The sequence below is a fragment of the Ahaetulla prasina genome, chromosome 3 (assembly GCF_028640845.1).
Source record: "Ahaetulla prasina isolate Xishuangbanna chromosome 3, ASM2864084v1, whole genome shotgun sequence".
NCBI classification, from domain to species: Eukaryota; Metazoa; Chordata; class Lepidosauria; order Squamata; family Colubridae; genus Ahaetulla; species Ahaetulla prasina.
Window position 1 is genome coordinate 177,148,467 of NC_080541.1, and position 27,308 is coordinate 177,175,774.

General features: G+C 37.0%; 1 protein-coding gene across 13 annotated transcripts in view; it reads right to left on the minus strand.

Moving 5' to 3' along the window:
* Window positions 1-27,308, minus strand: part of ST3GAL3 (ST3 beta-galactoside alpha-2,3-sialyltransferase 3) — a 213,279-nt gene that overhangs the window by 84,954 nt on the left and 101,017 nt on the right. Inside the window, exon 1 of one of the 13 annotated variants that reach the window (XM_058175507.1) lies at window positions 372-1,403. The exons of the other annotated variants lie outside the window; for them this stretch is intronic. Coding sequence (XP_058031490.1) covers window positions 372-526 — 155 coding nt within the window. The 5' untranslated portion in view covers window positions 527-1,403. Of the gene's footprint in view, window positions 1-371; window positions 1,404-27,308 lie in introns of those variants that run through there. 13 annotated transcript variants of the gene reach the window in all.

Genomic DNA, 27,308 nt, shown 5'->3' on the forward strand with positions numbered 1-27,308 from the left:
TTACAATCTAAGTGTGGTATAAAATAAAAAATTCAGAACAAAAGGAATTTATAGCTCTATTCAACATTATCCTGAAAATGAGTGCGAGTAAGCATTTTAATATTATTTAGAGCAAATAGGCAATTCAAAGTCTATAATCAGGAGCAATACAGAGTATATATTCACACCATTATATTATACCATGTTATTTTAACTGCAATTTGTTGAACAAGCTATAGTGATCTGGTTCACAGATAATGCTCACAATTGTTCTAAGCTAAGATAAAATTCTATTATCACTTATCATATTTGAAGTTAGCCAGAAATTAAAAGTGTCTAAGAAAGTGTACTGCTTAGAATACAAAGCATTCTTACATATTAAATATACTTACAAGTTTGAATACAAACAAAAGAGTGGAGCACATAACGGGCTACCCAGCTGTATCAGGACACATTGCAAGGTCAACACCCATCCCTCATCATGCTTCCAAATCGATGTGTATGAGAAGTGCCTGCTTCCAACTTTTACCTCTAGTATGAAATCCATTGTGTAGTCATAAACAAACAACTACCACTCAACCTCCCATCCGTAGGAATGCTATTTCAAGATTCCGGTTAGGTTTATAACAAGATAATGAATCACCTACTTTCAACATAGCGAAATACTATACAAATGGAAAATATTAGTATTTTAAAATTTCTGACAACAGTAGCCATTTTTGGTGTTTACTGAATTTAGAAGGAAAAAAAATCAACAGTTTCTACTATAGCAGCACATCACTACAAAATGACTAAAAGAAAACCATACTTTATATAATGTGCTTGGGAAATATTTTCCTCAGGATATAATTGTACAGGCTAAACTTTGTTATCTCCAGCAGTGATGTGCTCTTCTTCATTCTCTCTCACTCCCACACACATGCTCTCTACAGTATCCTGTTGTTGCTGCTTACATACTTTCATTTCTTCTTTTTATATAAATAAAAATGTGTCAGACTAATTGAAGCTTTTTAAAAACAAACTTCAGGGCATGTCTTCCAATCATACTATGCAATACATGACAACAATTCCATTACCCAGATTTTATCTTTTAATTTCAGAATTGAGATGTTCTTAATCTACAAGGATTTCTGTGCTGTGTGACTGCAATGTTTGCTAAAACCCAACAGTTAATATGTAATCGGTCAATTAATGTTCAATGATTGGTCATGGAACCAGTATACTATTCTGCCCACTCACTTACCTCCGTTTCCCTTCCAACCCATGAAAACTAAATGAAGTAACTTAAAAATGTTTTACTTGCCACTGGGTTGCTATTCCTCTTGATAGAGCAAACCTGTATTTTGGCCTCTTTACCTAGATCTGCTGCCCTGTGATTAGACCAGAACTGCAACATGCAAACTTCTAGAGGAAAGTACAGTCAATGCAATTATACTGCTTACTGTTGAAGGTAGTTCAGGGGGAAAAAACCTTTGAAACAATAGAACTAAGAGGATGTGACAAAGTCCAATGGCAAGGATACATCAATGGCACGATTGCTAGGAAGTTCCACGTCTAGTGATATCCTAAGAAAGAGACCTGGTCAGAAGTGTCTCATTTTCTACAATGTTAAATAATCCATTTCAAAGTAATATATAATGTTAAATCATTAATAGAATAGCAGGATAACTGTGTGCAAAATTCAAATTGTTGGAAATCCCAGGGATCCTTCTGGAAAAGTTAGTTCAAATTTGAGTGATGCAGATGACAAGAGCACTAGTGAGGATGATATATCTATTCTTGCTCATATATGTTAATATTTAAAATATCATTTTCATGTTGACAGAAAAATATAATTAATGATCAGTATGCCTGCATGAGAAAAAGGATTCCCCTCACTATTTTCCTCCCAAATAGCTGTCTCACCCTTTCCCATCTTAAATCTTATATCAATAATATAAAAGAACCTGAATAGAAATTATATTCTGCCAGAATGCACCTTTCCCCGCTCCTTTTTTACAATACACATATATTTACAGCATCCTTTCCAAGAGTCATATTTTTCTATTACATTATTTATTTATGTTAATCAAATCTATATCTGCCCACTTATCCAACAAGAGTGAACATAAATTATAAAATATCAATAGCTGTAAAACACACATAATAACCCTTAGAAATTTATAATACTCTTATTGACAAAATATAGTATATCTAAAGTAATAAGTAAGATTTCACTGGAACTAAAGCAATGTTTATTATTATGGGAACAAATTTCCCCTAGGTTCAAATCAAGAAATAGACCATAAGTAGTGTGTGTATCTACTGTTGAAGAACTTGAACTTCTAAAACCTTTTTCTCAGAGGACCCCTTTCTACTTTTAAAAAATGATGGAGGACCTCAAAATAGCTTTTGTTTGTAGGAGTTAGATTTATCAATATCTGTCATATTAAAATTTAATACTGATATAATGTTTGCAACTACTGCTTCTCACAATAGTTTGATATGGTTTTAATATTATATTATTTTTCATCATAGGCTGACAAATAATTTAGATTTTGCAGATCCATGTGAGAGTTTGGATCACCCCCTAGGGGACTTCAGACCACACCTTGAGAAGCATTGATCTAAAACACAGAATGATCAGAGGGGAAAAATACTTTTTGTATTCCTAAAGTAATATATGGACACAGGAAACTTGTTCTCTTTGTTTAAGTTAATCAGGAACAGATAAAACAGGGGGAAATTAGGGAAATATGCACATAAAAAGAGCTTTTTAAAAAAAAAATCAATAACATTAACTGTTATCTGAACAGTTGCCTAAGTAGTTTTATCTAAAATGTTAAACTGAGTTATAAAAAAGGAAACACAGGAGAAGATAAAAATACCATGTGTGAGACTGGCAAACATATGTACAAAACAAATCTGAATCTTTAATATAATCTCCAAAATAAAGCAACAAAATGAATCTATCTCAAACCATAGTCAGGATTAGATTGATTTTTACCAAAACAATCACAAGAGCAAGAGATTTATCAGTAAAATTGCTGGTGAGGAATAGATGAACATAGTGAGCAGTTATTGACAGCACACTCATTTGTACCTTAAGAAATATTATATGGAATGAGAAAGAAAAAGATTAATTTTGAAAGGGGTTAGTATTATGTTATACTTTTCAAGGAGAAAAATAGATCCTTAATGTTTTGTTAAATATATTTATTCAATAGAAATATCTTTCATTTCACTAAAAAGCTTTTTAATCAGTTTTTATTAAACAAATCTCGTTATTATTGTTACTAATGCATTTTCTCTGAGAGTCAAGTGAGTTGTTTTGGTTTTTTTTCTATGTTCTCCTCTAATCCATTTCTTTTTCTATGCTGGTCTATTCCTCAAGGATAATGATGTAGGCTGCCTTAATTCTAAAACTGCTAATATCTGAAAATAACTTGTATAGCAACTATCCACAATCCACATTCCACAAATGCCTGGCTTGAAATACCTGAAAGCATATTGAAGTTTTAGAATAATAATAATGATAACAATGACATCAACAGAAACATACAATTTATTGACATCGCGGTACCTGGAGATGCCAGAGTCAAAGAAAAAGAACTTGAAAAAATCATGAAAGATCGTGACCCATAACCAACAGAAGATGGATTATTGTAAACAGGTCTTTAACAGCCCTAACTGCCTACTAATCCTCTCAAAGTGAAAAGCTATTTATTGCTTGAACAGAACACTGGATTTTTTCTTTTGCAATGTCAGTTTGTGGCATGACATCAGTGATAACATTTTTATTTTATTTGAGCAAACCACCAGCGTTTAGCCAAATAATGAGAATCATTCATGTTCTTTATTTCTCTGACGATTAAGAAGGAAAAAATGTTCCACAAATGCCTGGCTTGAAATACCTGAAAGCATATTGAAGTTTTAGAATAATAATAATGATAATAATGACATCAACAGAAACATACAATTTATTGACATCGCGGTACCTGGAGATGCCAGAGTCAAAGAAAAAGAACTTGAAAAAATCATGAAAAGATCGTGACCTGATAACCATTGTCATCGGGGCACTTGGTACCATGTCCAAGAATTTTATAAGATACATCAACAAATTGCAGCTTCCTGCAATAACACCAGCAGAATTGCAAAAAACTATGCTACTTGGAATTGTACATCTTAAATAGGTACTTGGTTAATACCTAGGACGCTGGCAGCAACCCGTATCGACTATTAGCACCAGTCAATGGTATTTGTGATGCATTTTTGAATGTTCAGTTGACTGAGTTTCATATTTAATGAATAAACTAAATAATAATAACAACAACAACAACATCAGCATCAGCATCAACATCAGCATGGAGTTTGGCCTGGACAAATGCGCCACAGTGGCACTGAAGAAAGGGAAAATTGTAGAAAGTGATGGAATTGAAATGCCCAATGGACAAACCATCAAGTGCCACCAACCTGAAGCCTATAAATACCTGGGCATACTGCAGCTGGACAACATCAAGCATGGGCAAGTGAAAAATGTGGTTGGCAAAGAATACATACAAAGGGTCAGGAAACTTCTAAAAAGCAAACTGAATGGCGGTAATACCATCAAGGCTATAAATACCTGGGCCATACCCGTCATCAGATATATTGCTGGGATTGTAAACTGGACACAGGCAGATCTGGACAGCCTGGATAGGAAAACAAGAAAGCTGATGACCATACACCATGCGCTGCACCCGCGTAATGACGTCGACAGGCTATATTTGCCCACAAAAGTAGGCAGCAGAGGACTTTTGCAAGTGAAACAGACAGTTGAAGAAGAAAAACATGCTCTGGCAGATTATGTGAAAGACAGTGTTGAACCAGCTCTGATGGAGGTCAACAAGAGGAAGCTGCTAAAAGTACAGCAAACCAAGTATCAATATAGGAAAACAGTGATGCAAACTTGAGTTGACAGCTGGTGTAACAAAGTATTGCATGGACAGTTCCTTGACAAGATCCAAGGGAAAGTAGATAAGGAAAAGACCTGGTTATGGCTGACCAATGAAACACTGAAGAAAGAAACGAAAAACCTGACTCTTGCAGCCCAAGAACAAACCATCAGAACAAATGTAATTAAAGCCAGAGTAGAAAAATCTTCTGATGACCCCAAATGCAGACTCTGCAAAGAAGCGGATGAAACCATTGATCACATAACTGAGCTGCTGCAAGACAATAGCTCAGACTGACTACAAACAGCATCACAACACAGTTGCTCAGATGGTCCATTGGAACTTGTGTCACAACTACCATCTGCCTGTAGCAAAGAAATGGTGGGACCATAAGCCTGAAAAAGTGATCAAAAATGAGCATGCGAAACTACTGTGGGACTTCTGAATACAGACTGACAAAGTTTTAGAACACAGTACCCCGGATATTACGATTGTGGAGAAGAAAAAAGTGTGGATCATCGACATTGCCATACCTGGTGACAGCAGAATTGATGAGAAACAACTTGAAAAACTCACCAGATATCAGGACTTGAGAATCAAACTGCAGAGACTCTGGCATAAACTAGTGCAGGTGGTTCCAGTGGTACTCGGCACACTGGGGGCTGTGCCTAAAGACCTAGGCAAGCACTTAAAAACAATTGTCACTGACAAGATCACCATTGGTCAGCTGCAAAAGGCCACCTAACTGGGATCTGCTCGCATAATCCGCCGATACATCATGCAGTCTTGAACACTTGGGAAGTGTTCGACTAGTGATTAGTGATACAAAATCCAGCACAGTTATCTCGTTTGCTATGTATACTGTCATTTTGTGCATTATAACAACAACAACAACAACAACAACAACAATAACAACAACATTTAAAAAAAAAACCAGTGCAATGCTTTTTCTTTCCACTACAGAAATGAGCCTCTATTTGCAGAGGCTTTTTCTTTGTAAATGGCTCCAGAAAGCTGCTTAGAAGCAACACTTTAAAATTATTTATGAGAAGAAAAAGCCGTTGTTTGGTCTGATCAGATCCAAATAACATATTGTACATTTTGTCGTGTGAGTGTGAGTAGCACTGGATAATGTCAGCTGGGTTAATTACAAAGCTTGTTTTTCAGAGATTTATGATTACAAAGGAGAAATATCCTTTGGACCTCAGTTTGACCCAAAAGCTATTTCTGTTTAGACTTTAATGTGGGAGTCAGTTCTCTCTGCCAAGTACCAGAGTAATTGAGTGCTTAACCACATCCTTGCCCTGGATTTATCCACCACAAGGGAGAAGCACACCACTTGACTGTTTAATTTGCATCCACAAAGTAGCTACATATCCTTACATACAAGCATGAATATTCAACATGCTACTTCCCTCAGAGGTAAGCAAAATTAGGCAAAACACAAAAAGGGATAAGAAATAGTAAACCAAAGAAATTAGGGCCTGAAAAAATAAAATAAAAGAAAGCTAAATCTGCAATACTTCAACTTCATTCACTATATCTCTTATTTCTAGCATATCCATTCATTGTGATTTGTTCTTTAAGCTTCTCACTCTTTTGAGGATATCATTATCTTCACCCAGCCATGACTTTCTTGATCCTCCCCTTCACTTCAACCAATTCACATTTCTTCCTAGATTTGTTTTGTAATTCTCTTTATATGAATGAATCATGAATACTTCATTTTCACTCATCATCCACTGTTGTATTCAATCTACATTGATTTCAACACCCATACATTTCTTCTTGTTTTACCACACACAATTAAGCACCCCATTTCCACTGCATCCAATTTAATTCGTTTCTCCTGGATATACAGCCCTCACTATCATAAAGCAAGCAGACGCATGCTCTTATACACAACTATTTTTGTTTCTTACAACAAATATTTATTTTTCACAATAGCCCAAATGCTACACACTACCTCTTTCGATCATACAATCATATATGTATACCAATCATACATATATTCACACCCCCAAACAACCCACCTTTAAACATCTCTTATACATTTATCAATAAACACTTCAAACTATCAAGGGAATATTACATATCCTTGTCTCCTTCCCTTTTACATTTGAATCATTCTGTCATTCTGTCAGTAACATTCTTACTGCATTCAACAAATAATTCCATATTTGCACCCAACATTCCATACTTCAAGCTATTCAATTTATCATGCAACTTTTTAATATCAATACATGTATACTGCTTCTTTCTCACATTGGTTTTTTTTCTTAACAACCTACTGAAAAGTAAAAATCTGATCTGTACATACATTATTTTACTAGCTGGACGCCCGTGCTTCACTACGAAACTGTGTGCTCGGGCTTGATAAATTGACACTTGCAACTTGAAACTTAATGTAGAATGTGTAACTCCATAGCATCAGAGTGTATTAACATAATGCAACTGGCAGTTGGAACAGAGGGAAGGGGGAGTAGAATGTTCCAGCCTGCAGCATCCATTGGTATTCATCTGGCTAGCATCCTGTCAGCATGTGAGAGAGTTGAGGGGTGTTTGGAAACTCAAACAGTATTTGCTGTGTGAGCAAGGAGACAGGAAGGAGGTTGGGCGTGGCTTAGCTCAACTGTTCTGTAGTAAAGCTGCTTGCTGCTGTGAAAGTAAAACTGAAAGTGAAACTCCTCTGCTTGTGTTTTGCATCTGGAACAGATTTCTTTTGAGATGGGGAGGGGGAGTAGAACTCCTTAGCATCAGAGCGTGGAATAGATTTATTTTGAGGTGGGGAGAGGGAATAGAACTCCTTAGCATCAGAGCGTGTTAATAATAATATAGAAATACTAATGCTTGGGTGGTCATTTTGAAAAATCCTTTCTTAGTGAGCACCTAGAAGCCAAGAGGAACATACGTGGCAAATTTTAAGTTTGTAGGATTTACAATTCTGGAGACTTCGTGATTAATGCGTGAATGGTTTTTGCTTTTATATATATAGATAAGTGGAACTATGTTCATTTCAAATCAAATCTTTACATGATCATTTCTTTCACTGTTATCTTTGATGTGTAGTATATTTTTCTACAAGGGGCTGAGCTAGAAACTGCTTAAGAGTACCATAAGCCACTTGGAGCAAAAGAATGCACAGAAATTCAGCCAATCTCTCCAGTTGTTAACTATCAGAGGAAATATTTTTCTGAAAATATCTTGGTATCAAAAGGCTATCCTTCTGGCAGGCAGGAGAAACCCTTTGTTGGTACTGTTTACACTCTCTTGGAGTTGTGCTTGGCTCTTACTCTTATACTCTTAGAAAATTCAAAGTATCTTCAAGGGGAACCTATATAGAACATGCTACAACAATATAAGATCGAATTATTAGAGTGTGGATCATTATAGGCAGTCCATTCTGGTACTAGAACAATTTCAGAAGTCACTCTATCAATAAGATGGGTGGCATAAAAAATTAATATAGACAAACAAACAAACAATTTAATCTGGTAAACCAACTGGAGCTGAGGAAAAAAACATTCCTAGACAAGGTAGCCTTAACTCCAAGAACTACACAGCCATCTCAGCGAACAGATCCTCTTCTCATTTTATGTGAAGTTGGAATTTGAAAAAGTCTCAAGGGTTTAAAAAAAAACACCCTCAGAAGATACCTTTCTTTTTCATATCACTCTAATTCCAGGTGGCATGAAACAATATTGAGAGTCATAATAGAATTCTACTCCTGGTCAATGGGCTATGTTTGTTTCTTTGTGAACTATTTATTTATTTATTTTATTTATTTATTTATTTATTTATTTATTTTTCAAATTTATATACCGCCCTATCTCCCTAAGGACTCAGGGCGGTTCACAGGCAGTTAAAATACATGTAAATACAGATTAAGAACAACAATTAAAAACTAGATAAAGTACAATTAAAGAAAGGGGATCGTTCTGCTCAACTTTATTATTTCAAAAACAGCCATGTAGCCCTTGTTTATAGCTTGTACACTATGTACTTGAATTCTTCCCCAAAACAACAGAAACAAAGTCATTATTGAGAATAGCATACTCTATACTAATGACCCCTGTAGCCATTAGAGCTGGAAACTATTGAAGAGAACACTCTTCCGTTACACTTAACAGGGATTCCATTTGCATTGCGTGAACCAAAGTCTACTAATGTTATTTCATGACATGCCTTTTCCACTTTCAACTCAGCCTATAAATATGGACATCAAGCGAAAAAGAAATACTGATACTTTTCTGAATATACTTCTGAATACATAATTCCAAACTGTTTTCTGCATTTTGATGATAACTTATGAACAAGGAACCACACCAGGGTGTAGATTCTATATCTTTTATATGTTTTTTCAAAACTGACTCCATCTGAGGGACAGCCAAGAAAGTGATTGTGTATGCATTGCTAACTGAGAAAATAATCCACTATTCCTTGCAATATTGCAGAAGTTGCTAGAATACATGCTAGCTTATGGATTGCGATCATATCATAACAATGTGAATTACTGCATTTTCTGTTAGTGTGAGCAGGGATCAAGTGCGAAAAAAGATACATAAGCTACAACATCCCAAAATAAACTCTACTTTTTGTATACTTTCTAAGTCAGAAGCTTAAAGAAAAATATGCAAGCAAATGCAAGTACAGACAGACAAACAAACAAACATACACAAAAACATTCATATGCATGCTTTTGGAGATACCATTCGAAACTAATATTAGAAATTTTAGCTTCCGTAGAAACTAAAAGATATTCCTTGCAGAAAAATAACTTCAGTTAAGAATGCTTTTAATATAACATCAGCCCCATGCAGAAGAAAAGTGTGTATGTCAGAAGTACATAATTTTAGTCAAATTCAGACCCAGGTAGGGAATGGAGAACTCTGGCAAAGGCAGAATTGGGAGTACTGCATGCTTTTGATTCCATCAACCATGGTATTCTTCTGGATTAGTTCAGAGGCTAGGGGTGAGGAGCACAGAGTTGTGCTGTTTCATCTCCTTCTTTTGGGGTAGATTCCAGGTGGTACAGATTGGGGAAGAGAGTTCTCACCCTTGGCTTCTACAGTACAGGGTGCCACAGGATTCAGAAGGGGAATGCTGTAGTCAAATGTAAATTTGCTTATCATCAGCATTATCTGAAAATTGAGGGAAATTTAAAAAACACTCCAAGAGTAAATATATTTCTCAGGAAAAATCTCATTCCAGAACAGGCTATGTGTTTGACTAATTAATACCATCTTGCTTAATTTATATTGCAACTTGTTGATTTTTATCTGGTTTGTTCTTTAATTCAGGCAGCTTTCAGAAACATTGCTACTTACTTGATAAAAGATAACAAAAGTAATACATCTGATTATCTTCTGTGTATTGTGGCAGATGTTAGGCACAAAGAATCAGGAGCATCTGTTAGATTGCAGCATAGATTTATTTAAGCCTATACACAAGAATCTACTCAACTGAAGTTCAATATTAAATTGGTGCTACATAAAGGCCAATGGAATTCAGGAGGGGTTGGATTTGGACTGTTTATAATGACTGTAAGTTAATGAAGCACTTAACTCCGCGTCCCAGTTCTGCCTGCTCTTCTCCTACACAGATCACAATTACCAAAATATTCTAAATCAGGTTCATATCTCATTTATATATGCAGTAAAATACCCCATGCTGCCTATGGAAAAAAACAAATCTATCTTCTACATTTCAAAATTCAAAATATTTTCTCCTTACTTTGATTGTTCTTCTAACTTTCTCTGTTGAATATAGCCTAATAGCAACCACTATCTCATTAAAACTAGAGCTGTATTAAAAGTTCCAATGAACTGGAATTAATGAGATTCCAATAGAAAAAATATTAAACCAGGAGGGAAGAAATACTTATTAAAAACATTTTTAAAAACCATGAAAACAGAACTAAAACAAAAAGGAAAATAGATGACGTTATTGGCCCCAAAGGATAGGGTGCGCAACTTAGGTGTCCTCCTGGATGAATGGCTGTCGTTTGAAGATCATTTGACGGCCGTCTCCAGGAGGGCCTTCCACCAGGTTCGCCTGGTTCAGCAGTTGCGCCCCTTCCTTGATCGGGATGCCTTGTGCACAGTCACTCATGCGCTCATTACCTCTCGCTTGGATTATTGTAATGTTCTCTACATGGGGCTCCCCTTGAGGTGCACTCGGAGGCTTCAGTTAGTCCAGAATGCAGCTGCGCGGGTGATAGAGGGAGCTACGCGTAGCTCCCATGTAACACGGCTCCTGCGCAGACTACACTGGCTACCTGTGGCCTTTCGAGTACACTTTAAGGTTTTGGTTACTACCTTCAAAGCGCTCCATGGCTTAGGGCCTGGGTACTTACGGGACCGCCTGCTGTTACCGCATGCCTCCCACCGACCCGTACGCTCTCACAGAGAGGGACTTCTCAGGGTGCCGTCCGCCAAGCAATGTCGGCTGGCGGCCCCCAGGGGAAGGTCCTTCTCTGTGGGGGCTCCCACACTCTGGAACAAGCTTCCCCCGGGTTTACGCCAAATACCTGACCTCCGGACCTTCCGCCGCGAACTGAAGACACATCTTTTCATTCGCGCGGGGCTGGCTTAAATTTTATCGATTTTAAATTTTATTGATTTTAAATTTTTTAATATTAATTTTAATGGGGTTTTAGTTTTATATATTTTAAAGTTTTTTAGGCCAATTATAAAATAAGTTTTTTAATTTGTATTTTAAATTGTATATTGTATTGTTTGTTTTTACTTTTGGCTGTACACCGCCCTGAGTCCTTCGGGAGAAGGGCGGTATAAAAATCGAATAAATAATAATAATAATAATCATAATCATAAGAAAGCCACCTCGCTAATTCACCCATTCACTGATGTTCCTTGGCCTGCTGGCATAACCAGGTCTTGAGGGAGCTCAGGAGTGGGGGACTCTGACTCAACGACTGGGGGAAAAGATTCTATAATTCAGATTCTATAATTCTATAATTCAGGTGCCACGGCAGAAAAAGTCCGCTGTCTAGGGCCTGTCAAATGAAGCTCACTTTAATGAATTTTTGAAGCCTAGAATTTACAATTGAACTGTAGGTTTAACTGATTAGTTCAAAAAGCATTGCAACAAGCAATCCATTTTCTTCTATTATTAGTCATGAAAACATACTGATGTATCTTTTCAATAAAATATGGCACAATGGTCTCTTTGAAACTTTTCATTTAAATAACTTTTCCAGGGGTGGGGGGAACTGCTCTATAGCATTTTGGACAAATTAGTGACATTTCATGAAATTTGTTCCTAAGAAATACCAAATACAAATCAAATTTGATGGCAGAAGGCAATTTTTTAAAATAGCAATAGCTCTTATACTTATATATACTATAGTTCATAGTGCTGTACACCCCTTTCTAAGCTGTTTACAGTGTCAGCACGTTGGCCCCAACAATCTGGGTCCCCAGTTTTATCAACCTCGGAAGGATAGAAAGCTGAGTCAACCTTGAGCCTGTCAGGATCAAACTCTTGGCAGTCAGCAGAATTAGCCTGCAATGCTGCATTCTAACCATTGCACCGCCAAGACTAAATAACCCTATATAGATAGTCTTCAATTTATTATCACAATTCAGACTGGAACCTTGGTTACTAAACAAGGGAGTTGCTAAGTAAGTCGTGCCTGGTTTTATTATGTTTAACATGGTCATTAAGTGAATCACTACAGTTAAGTAATGCACATAGTCGCTAAGTGAATCTGGCTTCCTCCATTGACTCTACTTGTTGTGAGCTGGCGGAGAAGGTCACAAAGGGTAATGACATGACCTTGGGATGATGCAACAATCATAAATCCAAGCCAGTTGCCAAAGACCCAAATTTTGATCATGTTACGGCAGGGATGCTGCAATAGCTGTACATGCAAAGACCGATCGTAAGTCATCGTTTCAGTGGTTATGTCACTTTGAAAGATTGCTAAAAAAATGGTTGTAATTTGAGGACTATCTATAAGAGACTAGATATGTCCTTCCAACTCAGGGGGAGATTGAAAAACTGAGCTATGTCCTATTTTAATGATGCAGTTGTGCTTTTGAGTAGTAAATCAAGTAGACCTGCTATATTTTATATTTCTATTCTTCTGAAAGATTCTTAATATGGGCAAATTCTGCAGTGAGGCTTATTGCACCAAAAAATGATCAGGGGAAGTATTAATTACTTAGGTTGTGAGCTTATCTAGATCTTGCTAACATGTTTTTCATACTGATCTTTTGTTTGCTTTGCTATTATCTGGATTGGTCTGTGACCATAATAAAGAACATGACTGATCGTTTTAGTTGTTGATAGCAGTGCCATAATGTTTTAAAAAGATCCTTTATTTTGCACTGGAATGAAGGAAAAAGAGGTTCATAGATTTGACTGCACCTAAAGCAAATATTTAAAAGACCTGCATCAAAAGTTGTAATAATTCATTTGCAGTTGATAACTTTTGAAACATTCCAGAATAATAATAATAATAATAAAAGACTACCTATCAGAAAGTGGTAAGAGAGACTGCAGTATAAAACTAGCGACTAAACTAAAGACTAAACTAGCTTGGTATGATAGGATTTGGTATAAAAACTCTTGTAAGTCCTAAAACTGTTGGTAAAATAATTGCACTACTGATGACAGTCTCATATTATATATACCAAAGTGTAGCGTTGAAGTCAACATTTGACTTGAGACAGAATCAATAACAGGAGTGCGCACATAAAAATAAAGCATTAAGATTTGCTCCCATGTGAATACACACTTAACAAAGGAATAATAAAATATCTACTTGTTACAAGAAATTCCATTTACTATGGTATTCTTTTTCATAATTTCTCCGCTTGATGTGCAAAAGGATTAACTACTAACCTAACTTTTAAAAATATATAAAATAAAAAGGCAAAAATCAAGAAATCGGTAAAGAAAAAATAATAATATAACAATAAAGAGAAGGAATATTTTAGTTTTATTGTTAATTTGACATATGACCATTCATTTAGTGACTATTCAAAGTTACAATGGCACTGAAAGCAACAGGTTCTCACTTTTACAACCGACACAGCATCAAAATTCAGTTGCTTGGCAACTGGTAGGTATTTACAATGGTTGCAGCATGACAGCTATTTGCAACCTTCCAAGCCAGCTTCTGGAAAGCAAAGTCAATGGGAGCAGCAGGATTCGTGCATGATTCACGTAACAACTGAAGTTATTCACTTAACAATGATGACAAAAAGGTCATAAAAGCAGGTGGGACTCACTTAACAACCGCCTTGCTTAACAACAGAAATTCTGGTCTCTATTGTGGCTGTAAGTCGAGGACTGTCGTTCAAGGAACTGCCAATTTCAGGTAATCCATATGAGGACAAGAGTAAGCATATTCCAAGCAGATACTTTGGGTGTAGGAAAAGGACAAGGGCACTACAGTGGTGATGGCTAAGGAAAGGTAGGAAAGGAAGACACAAGAGTGAGCACACATGAATTAGATAGAACCATGATTTGAAGCTTAAGACCCCAGTAACAGCTAAGAAGTAGGGAGAAAAAAAAGTGCTGGGATAATAGGTGAGCGTGTTTGGCCTACAACCTGGAAAGATGGAAAGAAAGGGCCAAAGCAGATTACTCCTTTTAACCCTTTTTAGAGGCCTTTTAACCGCTTCTGGATTTTTTTTAGCAAGAACAACCAAAATATTCTAGGATTCAGAACAAAACAGACATTATCTGTCATGGATATTCTCAAATTTTCATTAATGTTAAGAAATGTTATCTTGACCTTCAGAATTTGGTCAAGAATCTTAATTGAACAAAGCTTTGTTGACAAATGATCCATCTTGGACAGGGGAGTCAAACAGGCAGCTTATGGGCTGGATGAGTCATGCGTAGGCCACGCCCACCCCAGCTCTGCAAAGGGAAAAAACATTGCATAAGTCACATGACGGCAATGTGACACCGCGAGTTTGACACCTATGATATCAGACCATTTCCAGTTAAATTAACTGGTACGCATATTCTAAAATATGATGCATTATGACTCCTATATTTCTTCCTAAAATTTCATATCTACCTAATGGCATCATTTATTATCACCTCTAAGTATTTGTTTTCAGTTCCCACTATTTCTTTGTGGTTCCCATTTCTATATCTTACCTCTTTCCAAGTGACTTTCAAAACAGTTCATTTTCTATATCTCATTAAAATTGGACATGTTTATACATATACCTGGTCTACCATGCTTTTTCCTTAAGACTTGTATAGGAACATAATTCCCCCTCACAATTTATTTCCTCTAAATTCTTCAATTTCAGCCATGTTCCAGACTTCTCTCAATACTTCAGCACCACAACAGCTTTTGATATTGTCATTAATACCAACATTCCCCCAAAATTGTAACAGACAGGAATGGCATGCCAGCAGTTCCATCTGCTAACCGTGTTGCATTCCAGGAGCTAAAAATAAGCCTAATAGTGGGAATTGCTTAAATCACATTTCCCACTGTGATAACTCTAACGTTCTATTTCAGGATTTCGGAGCCAGTTTAAGGCAGTTTGTCAACCAGAAGGAATACTAAAATGGTTATGCCATCATAAGATCTTTTTACTTTTCAAGCCTGGCTATCACTATTACCTCATGGCTGCCGTCAATATAAATATTCAATGATATACCTATAGATCTAAGCTTTTCTTTCTTATAACAGAATTACTAGTTTCTCCATACTCTGATATAAGTAAATCTGGGCTGAACACATCCATTGCCTTCTTGCAGTAAAGTATATGTTCCAATGCACTGAATAGAAACAATTTTCCAGGTCCTCATAATCCTGGACATAGGGGTGAAATCTACTTACTACCTTACTGGTTTGGAAGTGCACGCCCTGCGCATCACATGTATGCGCAGATCTTCTGTGCATGCAAAAAACACATTATTTCCTGGTTAAAACCAGGAAATAATGACATCCGGGTGGGTACCGGATCACCGAACTACCAGCCATAATCGCTACCAGATCATGAAATCCGGTCCAATCCAGGAGCATTTCACCCCTGCCTGGACAATATTTCCTTGGATAAGGAACAAAAATGTATCTGGAACACAGAGCACTATTTTAATTGGGTTGAAATTAGATGCTACAACTGATGTTCAATGCATGCAAATAATAGAATAATGGATAATTTGATTTAATCTTGTACTATAGATTTTTCTGCAACAAGGCAATTGAACTACTGCTTGTTGACATATGGCTTCAAATAAATCTGTTGACACAGTTCCAAATGGAATAGACCAAGGGCTGCAGAAAAGACAACATTAAATGGGAAAAAAATCTTACTTCTTGATCTGATAGAAGAACAGCCTCTCACAGCTCCAAAGGGCAAGAAATTTCCAAGAAAACATGGAAAAACCAGAAAAAGCAGCCTTTGTTTTTGTTGTTGGGAAGAAGAAGTTGGTGCTTTAATACTCTCTGAAGTTTGCAGGAATAAATGACAACTATACTACAACCACCATAACAAAATATAATGCTTCTTAGTTGCTGAGACTGAGAAACATGGTTCTAGATTTTAAAATGAAAAGCAAAGATGTCATGTTTGCAGATCTTAGCAAATTAATAGAATGATAAAAACAATATTTCACTGGGTTAATTTAAAAAAACTTCTCCAAATGAGAAGTCTGTGCAACAAAGAGGTAAATGTAATTATAAAATGAAACATACTGGAGCAAAACACTGTAACTTCACATATATGAATCAATCCAAGATAGTACTGATTGATTAGGGGCGGGGGGGAAATCTTAGTCTCACATGGATAGTTCAGTGAAAATACTGATGTGGTAACCCTGGAAATAACAGATTTATAATGATTATTATGAAAGAGTTTAAAAATAAAGTACAAATACAATAAAATGTATCATATCACTATATTTGAAATATTGTCTAAAATTCTGGTGATATTAAAGTGATAAGCCTGAGCCTGAAAAGTGATATTAAAGACAAAGTATACAAAAGAAGAACTAAAATAATTAAATGTTGATGCCAGCACTCTATACGGGGAGTTAATTATATCTGGGAAATATTAGTTTTTATGAAAGGCTTGAAAGGAGAAATACTCTAAATGTGCCCATTAAGAAAAGGATCACTTTTTATCATAATTCTGGGATTCACAGCCACCAAATCAAACTGAATGGAGAAAGAGTCGTTGTTTCTTTAAAAGATATTTACTTTTGTGCAGAGTAGATTCTTCAGTAATTCTGGCCTAAGGTAATCAGTTATGCTTTCATCATGCTGAATATATTTTGCCATCTCTCTGAGACTACTAAAAAAACTTTCTCATTTTAAGAAAGGCAACTACTAATCTTCAAGTCTGATTGCCCGGATTGACTAAATAAACAGGGTTTTATGGATCATATCACAGTTACTAATGTGAATCCATTTTTGAATATGTTAGACCTGGCTTTGATTTGATTTGATTTAATTTCTATAACCATCCATCTGAATAAGTGACATACTTAATTTAATTTTTTGCTCTTAACGTATTTTAATTTTAAGAATAATACGAAAAATAATCTCAAACTTGTTTCCCTCCAGATACATCAGGTTATTTTATCCAACAAAATCAGAATGTCTAAGAAATCTATTGGAGTATTTATGTTCTCTCAGGTAGAAATTCTGCCAAGTATTTTATTATCTTGCATACTATGCACCAAAACTTCAGTCCCCAGAATGTTAAATCTGACAAACATTAAATTGTCTCTCTCAATTATTCTGGGAAGATTTCTCCCACCATTCCAGAAGTTTCTAAGAGAGATCCAAGAATTTTTCAAAAGCAAACTAGATTTCATTATTAAGTGGTCATATTTTTAAAGATCAAGCATTTCACATGGAAATATGGAATTCATTTCCATGTGAAAAGGACAGTTGATTAATGTGGCTACATCCTCTTTTTCCTCAGTCAGTGTGGGAACCAACACTGGTAAGGAAACTGCAGATGATAATGTCCAGCAACTGTCAACAAGCTGGCACACATGCAAATCTTGAACATCGGAAAGAGAATAAAACATGGCAGAAGTGGGACTTTGGTTACATCTAGTAACAAAGAGATGATTTAATCTAAACTAAACTAATTGTTTCACTTGGGTCCTGTTGATATATTCTAGTACAGAAAATACTATAAATTAACTGGAACGCAGGAGAAAAGCTTACAATATTAACATATCTCAAAACTCCGATGCTAATTTGATATTAGAATAACTTACATGTGAATAAATACATTAAGCTGGATGTACAATGTTAAGGACCCTAAGTTCTATCCGCCCTTATCCAGGGTGTTCTTCTAAAAGAGTTTCACCATCTTCTCCTCTCCTGAAATGACCTACTCTTGCTTGAGTCACTATTCAGCAGTACAGGTCTACACAGGCTGGTAGGGGAGTAGAAAGTCTTAGCACAAAATTTAGCCTGTGGCCTTGATACTGTTTATCTTTCATAAATAATATATGAAGACATGCATACACTCAACAGGCAAATCTGAGATCCGTTTGAATAAAAACTTTCTTGATTTAATTTGTCCAAAAACGGCCTTCCTATACAGAAAATCTAAAACTGTTTCTGCTTAACTGACCTCCTAACTACCAGATAATTATTGCCACAGATGCTGAAGCTTTTAGTCTGCATTTCCATTCAAATCAGATGAAACAATATTAAATGTGCTTTTGTGATTTTCATTTATATGTTTTATAACTCCCAGACAGCACCCAAAATTTACCTTTAAATACCTCAATGCTTTTCAATTTTAACAAAAGCTACTTTTGAAGAGTATAAACAAAGTTATACCACAATTTCATTCCACAGTGAGGAACCGTTTCTGCTAAGGACAAATCAATATAAATTAATCCTATTGAAATTGTACATGTGGAAAAAAAATGAGATGGCAACAGCTCATATTCAAGATGCTGAAATGAAAACATCTACTGGTAGCTACTAGAGTGCTCTGGTAATTTTTTTATTTTCACTTCTATACTATCAGATTGATATTTTATTGATTACTGATCTCTGGGTACACTTGTGTGCAACTAATTTCCAAACAAGAAACGGAAAAGAGAACAAAGGGATAAAGAATGAATTCTGGCAGGCAGGCATTGTTTAAACAATTTAAGCGACAAAAAATAGATGATCTCATCGAATTTCAAAAGAAGGTGGCTGAAACAGATAATGTAAGTAATGACAGCATCAGCATTGTTAACAAACCAAGCTCTAGGTACAGCCCAAATAGACATGCTGGTTTGAATTGGGATTCAAAAGATGAAAGTGTTAGCAGACTACCCCACTTGCAACAACAGAGAGCCAAATTCTCTGGGGACATTAAGTATAAGGGTTTCTTTTTTTGAAGCAGCTGCAGCATGCTGGCTTATAGCGTTTACTATGAAAGCTGTCAGAAAAAAATGTCTAAAAATGAGATTACTGATTTTGTGCCTAAACAAAACTTATTTTTGTGGACTGTTTTTTTATTAATATTATTTAACAAAAAATAAACGTGGAAATGAATTCATTGAAAGAGTCCATTGATATACTCACTCCATTCTTTTATATTAAATTAACTCAGATTGCTGAAGCAGAAATCTGAGTCCAAAAATGACTATACTATTGTAACCCAAAGAATCTATAGCTGAATCTACTAAGAAAAGGAAACAAACCCACAAACCACTTCCCCTTTGACTTTTATGACACAGAACGGTTGAAAATCAAAACAACAGTATTTTGCAAAGTAATAATTTACAAATCACCTAAAGATTACCTAAAATCACACTTAATAAACTAAAGAGTCAATGATGGAGTTCAGTGAAAACAGCTATTCCCTAAGTCAGTTATTTCAATGTCATTACTATACAATTGACTTACATTCAGTGGAGTGGCTTCCTAGTATGATGGGCAGTAAGCGAATCCTACTGACATTCAAGCAGTCTATAATTCCAATAATGCTTTTTAAAATGACGCCTATGCTGGCCACTTCCCTGACATTGCCAAGGCATGTATTTTGGGAGACCCAGAGCTTCCTGCTTTTTGAGTCAAGATGCTGCCAGTACTTTAAATGGGAACCAAGAGTGGATGCTGCTGCTTCTGCTAGTTGCAAAGATAACAAACCAGCCCTGCACTTGAGAGAAGCTTATTCAGATAAGCAATTTCAGGCAGAGAGAGGAGGACAGATTGCAGCTGAGCGGCTGGAGGCAGAATTAACTGACACCTTTGGAGCCTCGCCAAGCTGTGATCAGGAAGATTTATTGAAGAAGCTAGATTATCTTATGCAAACTTTAACCACAATGCTCAAGACGGCTGCCTCACTAATCTGTGTCCTATACAGAAGCGGCAGAAGCAGTATTAATATGAGTTCATCACCAACACCCCTGGAAGCTAGGCAATTAGACAACCAGTTTATATCATCACTGAAGATTCGAATACACTACCAGGAGATGCAAATTCAATCCCACAAAATGGAAAGATTGTGGATCAGCACTTATGGACTCTAGCTTAATTTTATAAAAAGACAGTTGGATGCCTGACATAGGCTGTTCCAGTACAGCAGCTGGCAACACAGAAACCCCACCCCTGGTTATACCCACCACCACCCCGGTTTCCCAGGAAGTGTCTACAACAATACTCTGACATTCAACTAATATTACTTCCCTAGCCTTCATATTCTTCAGTGTAGTTTGATTCTTTTCTCAGGACTTACCCATTTTCTTTTCTTAAACTATCATATTGCCTTATGAGTAAAATGATCCGGTTATCTTACTCATTCAAAAAAAAGTGATAACATCTTGCAAAGTATTTGTTGAATAAAAATCTGGCTCCTATATATGTTACAGTATAGGTTTGTCTCTCTCACTATGCCTACGAAGCTGGGACAGTTTTAACATTAACCATGTTTTAACATTAACCATGTTTTATCCACTTAACTGCATGTGGTTCTGCACTAATTTAATAATAATTGATCCACAATTTAATTTTTGCTAAAACCTGCTGTGCTGGAACCTCTTTTGGATATAGCATCTTGTAACTGTTTCCAATAACAATCTTCTTATGTTCTTGATCAGCCTGAGGCTTTTTATGCATTTTTGAGTCAGCATCAAAATGATCATTTCCCCAATCTCTTTCAATATCCCCCTCCTACAATTATTACAATGTTTGTCCATATGTTGGAAGGTAGATATAGGTATCAATCTGTTTCATTATAAATACATGAGAGTTTTAGAGGCGTTGCAGAGTTTGGAATCTGAAATTAGAAGAAGCAAAATAAAAGGCAAGAGCATATAGGACAGTGATGGCGAACCTTTTTAGCACTGAGTGCCCAAACCGGAATGTGTATGCATGTGCGTGTGCCGGAGTGCGCCGGTCAGCTGGTCTTCTGGTTTCCAGCATGCACATATGCACCGGCCAGCTGGTCTTCACATGTGCCAGAGCACTGGAAACCCAAACACCAGCTGGGCGGCACGTGCATGCCTGTTTTTTGCATGTTTTTGGCCAATTTTCAGGCCATTTCGAGCCATTTTCAGGCCCCAAAACAGCCTGAAAATGGCCCCAAAAATGGCCTGAAAACAGCCCAAAAAATAGCCTGTTTTCTGGCACTCTGGCAGCTGCCAAGACCAGCTAGCCAGAAACCGGAGGAGCAGCTGGCAACAGCACACGTGCCCACAGAGAGGGCTCTGCATACAACCTCTGGCACGCGTGCCATAGGTTTGCCATCATGGATATAGGACAAAGGCTTGTCAAAATATCTGTAAGAATAAAGCAAAAAATATGGAGAATGGAGCAAACTTAAAGTGCTTGTAAAATTACTGGACGAGAATAGAATCCAAATTCTAGTAAAGAAAAGGCAAAACCTCAAAATAGCTGAGTTTTAAAATGTATTTATTTAAAACATTTATATGATTACCCATCTAATAACAAACTGGACAGTTCCCAATCAAATTATTAGGCTTAACTCTATAAAGGATCTATAAATTCATATCCTGTAAATCTTCTGCAGTTTCAAAAATATTGATGGTGCTGTCTCCTAACATTCCGTTATAGTCTAGACCAGGGACTAGGCCTAGGAACCACCTCAGGAACCTTTGGACCTCAGGAACCACCAAGTTCATAATTTTAAATCCTGCAGACCACTAATACAAATCCAGCGCGCCGCTTGCCGAAGTGCCTGGACTCCCAGTGATGGGATGGGTTCCTTCAGGCACTCTCATCTCTCTTTCTCTCTCTCCCTCTCTCTTTCCCTCCCCTCTCTCTCCCACTCTTTTTCTCTCATTCTCTCTTTCTTTCTTTCTCTCCCACTCATTCTCATTCTCTCTCTCATCTCTCTTTCTCTCTCTCTCCCCCCCCCATTCTGATTCTCTCTCTCTGATTCTCTTTCATTCTGTCTCTGTCTCTCTCATTCTCTCTTTGATTCTCTCTCTTTGATTATCTATCTCTTTCTCTGTCTCTCATTCTCTCTTATTCTGATTCTGTCTCTTTCTCTCTCTCTCTCTCTCTCTCTCTCATTCTCTTTCTCTCTCATATCATGGACCAGTCTTGGGGCTGAGAGGAAGTCAAGCATTTTCGTGAGAGACCAAGGTGTGCAGAGTAACAACAAGGGCCGGAGGAAGTACAGGAGCGAACTACTACTTGAAATTGCATGAAATCAGCATTCTGCTTTGGTATATTTGTGCCAGCCGGTGGCACAAAGCAGCCCTCGTCTCCTGCCACTTAGGGTTCAGAGCGGTAAACGGCATCTAGCCCAGGAAGCAGACGGATTTTGCTCTCCATTGCGGACACCAGATCACCCCCTGCAACCTCTCGTCTGTCAAGGAATACTCCCTGAAGTGGCGCGGGAAGCTTTGGTTGGGCTCCTCGAGAGATGAGAGCTTGCAGAGGGGTGATCTGGCATTCGCAAGGGAGAGCAAAATCCGGCTTCTCCTCTCTGATGTAGTGCAACATAAGGATTCTGCCTCGGTATAATTGTGGCGCAAGGCAGCCCTCGTTTCCTGCCACTTGGGACTTGGAGGGGTAAACGGCATCTAGCCCAGGAAGCAGACGGATTTTGCTCTCCATTGCGGACACCAGATCACCCCCTGCAACCTCTCGTCTGTCAAGGAATACTCCCTGAAGTGGCGCGGGAAGCTTTGGTTGGGCTCCTCGAGAGATGAGAGCTTGCAGAGGGGTGATCTGGCGTCCGCAATGGAGAGCAAAATCCGGCTTCTTCTCTCTGATGTAGTGCAATATAAGGATTCTGCCTCGGTATATTTGTGGCGCAAGGCAGCCCTCGTTTCCTGCCACTTGGGACTTGGAGGGGTAAACGGCATCTAGTCCGGGAAGTAGCCAGATTTTGCTCTCCATTGTGGACACCAGATCGCCCCCCCCGCAAGCGCTTGTCTCTCAAGGAGTGCTCCCTTTGGTCAGGCTCCTCGAGAGACCAGAGCTTGCAGGGGACAAGCTGGCATCTGCAACGGACAGAAAAATCCGGCTGCTCTCTGGACCAGAAGCTGTTTACCACTCCAAGTCCCAAGTGGCAGGAAACGAGGGCTGCCTTGCACCACAAATATACCGAGGCGGAATCCTGATGCTAAGCAGAGAGAAGAAGCCGGATTTTGCTCTCCATTGCAGATGCCAGATCACCCCCCTGTAAGCTCTTGTCTGTCGAGGAGCCATCCAAAGCTTCCTGCACCGCTTCAGTCAGCACTCCTCGAGAGAAGAGAGCTTGCAGGGGGGCGATCTGGTGTCCGCAATGGAGAGCAAAATCCGGCTGCTCCCCAGACTAGATGCCATTTACTACTCCGAGTCCCAAACAGCAGGAGATGAGGACTACTTTGCGCCACTGGCTGGCGCAAATATACCAAGGCGGAATGCTGATGCTATGCAAGTGCAAGTCGTGCTTCGCTCCTACAGCTTCCAGCTATCGCAATCACTGCTTTGGCCCACTTGTGCTGCAGCTCCTCCACCAGGGTGCACCAGCAAAAATACGAAGATTTCTCCATGGACCATCAAAATTTTCTCACGGATCACTGGTTGGTGACCGCAGGTCTAGATTCTATTTGTATAAAAGTATGTTACTACGATAATCCAAGTGTAAGTAACTGAAAAACTCTTAAGAAGTAAAGTTTGTTTATAACGTTATTAATAATCATTAGGCCACTGTCAATTAACCCATTCTCATTTCTACTAATGAAGAAAAAACCAACATCTCCCTCCCAACTTCCTACATCTGAGAAGGCTTACTTATGCGCAATGAAAATGGTTAAAAAAATTAGATCTTTGCAAGTAGATCTCAATCAGAATGCAAAAAAACCACATAGCTTCTAACATCTTCTAATGGGAGTATAGATATACATGTTCAGCAACAGCATATTCACATAGTAATGCTCAATATTATTACTCCTAGCTATATTAGTAGATGTAGCAACTGTCCCTTAACATGATAAATTTAATGCAGTATTCATTTTTAATTTAGAAAGAAACATAAAAGGACCTCTTTTCTTTTGATGTGGAGCCCAAAAATATTCAGAAAACAAAGCTCTGATCTTTATAAGATCACTGTTATCCTCTATTATTCTTTTTCTACACATAAAGACATAGCATGAGCTGAATACTGTGTTCCTTCAGGGCAAGATAAACCTTCCTTCAACAAATTGAGATGGTAACCAAGATAGGATGTTAAGCTATGATCAAACATAAGAACATTTTCAGTGCTCCACAATTATTTTTATTTCCTGAAGACACCCTCCAAAATATCTCTTTAATGAGTTTCATTCAAACTTCAAAGCATTGTGCAATATAAATATAGAAAATTAATAAGTGAAATCCAGAAATAAGGAACTTTTCTCCATAGCCATCTTTGCACTTTCAAGAAAAACAATACGTACTGACATATTTTAAAAGTGAGAAAAATTATACCATAGTATTCAAAAACTCATGGACGATCGTTAAAACTTTTAGTCAACATTGGAAATAAACCTCTTCCAAATTCTTCTGTTACATTCTATTCCACAACTGGAGTTACCAGTGCCCCAATGAATATTTGTGCTAATGAGTACTGTACCATTTTTATAACGTTACTGTATTTTGGTAATTCACAAGTTCTTTGGATCGCAGTGGGAAGTAAGCTTAAATAACGGTATGGCTGAACAGTGGATATCAGAAATTTTATTTTATTTTTTATTTTCATCAAGCATGTATTAGATAACAGATACAAGTATAAACATGATTATGAATACATGAAATGGATATGAATAAAAGGGACTATTAGGACAGGGACAGTAGGTATGCTGGTGTGTTTATGCATGCCCCTTAGGAATGGGGTGAGGTCGACAGTAGACAGTCTAAGGTTAAAGTTTTGGGGGTTTGGGGAAGAAACCAGGTAATGCATTCCAGGCATTAACCACTCTGTTGCTGAAGTCGTATTTTCTGCGATCAAGTTTAGATCATTAGAGATGAGTACTCCAAGGTCCTTGACAGAGTGAGGGTCGTCTACGAGGTTGTATCCATCCAGCTTGAATTTTGTGTTCTGATTTTTTTTGCCAATGTGTAAGACAGAACATTTGTTGGTTGAGATTTGGAGTTGCCAATGTTTGATCATTCTGACACATAGTCAAGGTCTCTTTGTAGGATAGCAGCATTGTCAGTGGTGTTGAATAGTTTTACATCATCAGCGAAGAGAACACAGTTGCTATATGCTATATAGCATATAGCACAGTTGCTATATGATATGATTATAATATGATATAAAATGGGAAGGTACATCATATAGCTTTAAGACTAAGCCATTCCAATACTAGATAGGTCATTACCATTCATTATTTTTCCTTCCTGCTTACCTTCCAAGTAGTCCTTGACTTATGAACACAAATTTATGTTGCTAAGTGGGACAGTTATTAAGTGAGTTTTGTCCCACTTTATGACCTTCTTGCCACAATTATTATTTTTTTAATAAAAAAGTTTTATTTCCATTTTCCAACAACCTATTCAATATACAGTCTCTTTTTCAACATTAGTCATTAGCTTTCATTTGTTACTTATTCGGACATGCCCAGCTACCACTTCCTTCCTTAACAAACCTTTCCTCCTCCATTCTCTACTTTCTTCTACTTTCTTCATCCTTCCTCTCCTTCACTTTTCTACTTCCTCTCCTCCTTCCCCACTCTTCTCTTCCACCCTTTCTAACCCTCTCTCTTTCCCCTGTCTTCTTCCTCTTCTTTCCCCCTCTTCTACCTCTCTCTTTCCTACCTACTTTCTTCCTTCACTCTCTCCTCTCCCTTTCCATTCCCTTCTGAAATGGCAGCTGAGCAGCCCCGATTTCATTTCAAATTATTTCTATTTCTTAATTACATATCTTCAATCATTCCTTTACATTGATCCTTCATCCCCCACTCTCCCCCCTTCCCCTCCCTCCTCCCTCCCACCCCCCCAGACTTCCCAGAACAAAGTACAGGGTATAAAATTAACAATCATAAATTAAAATACAATATAAATCATAATCCATAGTCACTCCTCTCTCTAAGACCTTAACTCCCCTTCCAGAAACAAAAAAGTACATTCTTCTTCCAGTCCATTATATATCAGTCCATTCCACTCCTAAAATCTTCAGAATCTTCCAATTAAATTAGTATTTCCAGTTCACCAATAAAATACATAATTTTTAATATCCAATCTTCATCGATTAACACCAAATATATATCAATCCATTCCACTCCTGAAGTCTTCAGAATCTTATAGTTTTTAATATCCAATCTTCATCGATCAAGACCAAAACGATATTCCATCTTCCAGTATTCATCAGAAGTTCTTTTATAATATACCTTTCTTCCTTAAACAGTCTCCCAAATATAATTCATATTTCCAGCTTCAATTCTTAAATTTTTATCCAATCTCCAAAAATAAATAATATTCTATCTTCTCATATCTTTAATCACTTACATAAATCAAATAACATTGCTAATATTAATATTTCTTCAATTTACCTTACATCTGTCAAATAACATTATTAAAATTATACTTATAACTTATATCCAAAATATATCAATTATAACAATTAAATTCTATTTAACCAAATACCAACATTACATCCAAATATTTTTCTATCTGTCCTCCAAAAGTTAAACAATATTCCATCTTCCCATTCCTTTATACCTCACATATATCAAATAGTAACACCTTATACCCAAAATAGATCAGTTGTAAAAATTAAACCCTCTCTATATATATTTTTTTAAAAAACCATCAAAATCACATCTTAAGCATTCTCCTTCCCCTTGTCTTCTATCTTACACATTTTCCACCATCTGCTCACCAATCAGCTTAACATCTAACAATAAAGAATTTCCAATCTTTAATATATTGGTGTAAAAATCTCTTGTTTAAAAACTTATTAAGAAAAGATAAGCTTCCAAAAGTTCCTATATAAAAAAAAATTCCATATTTGA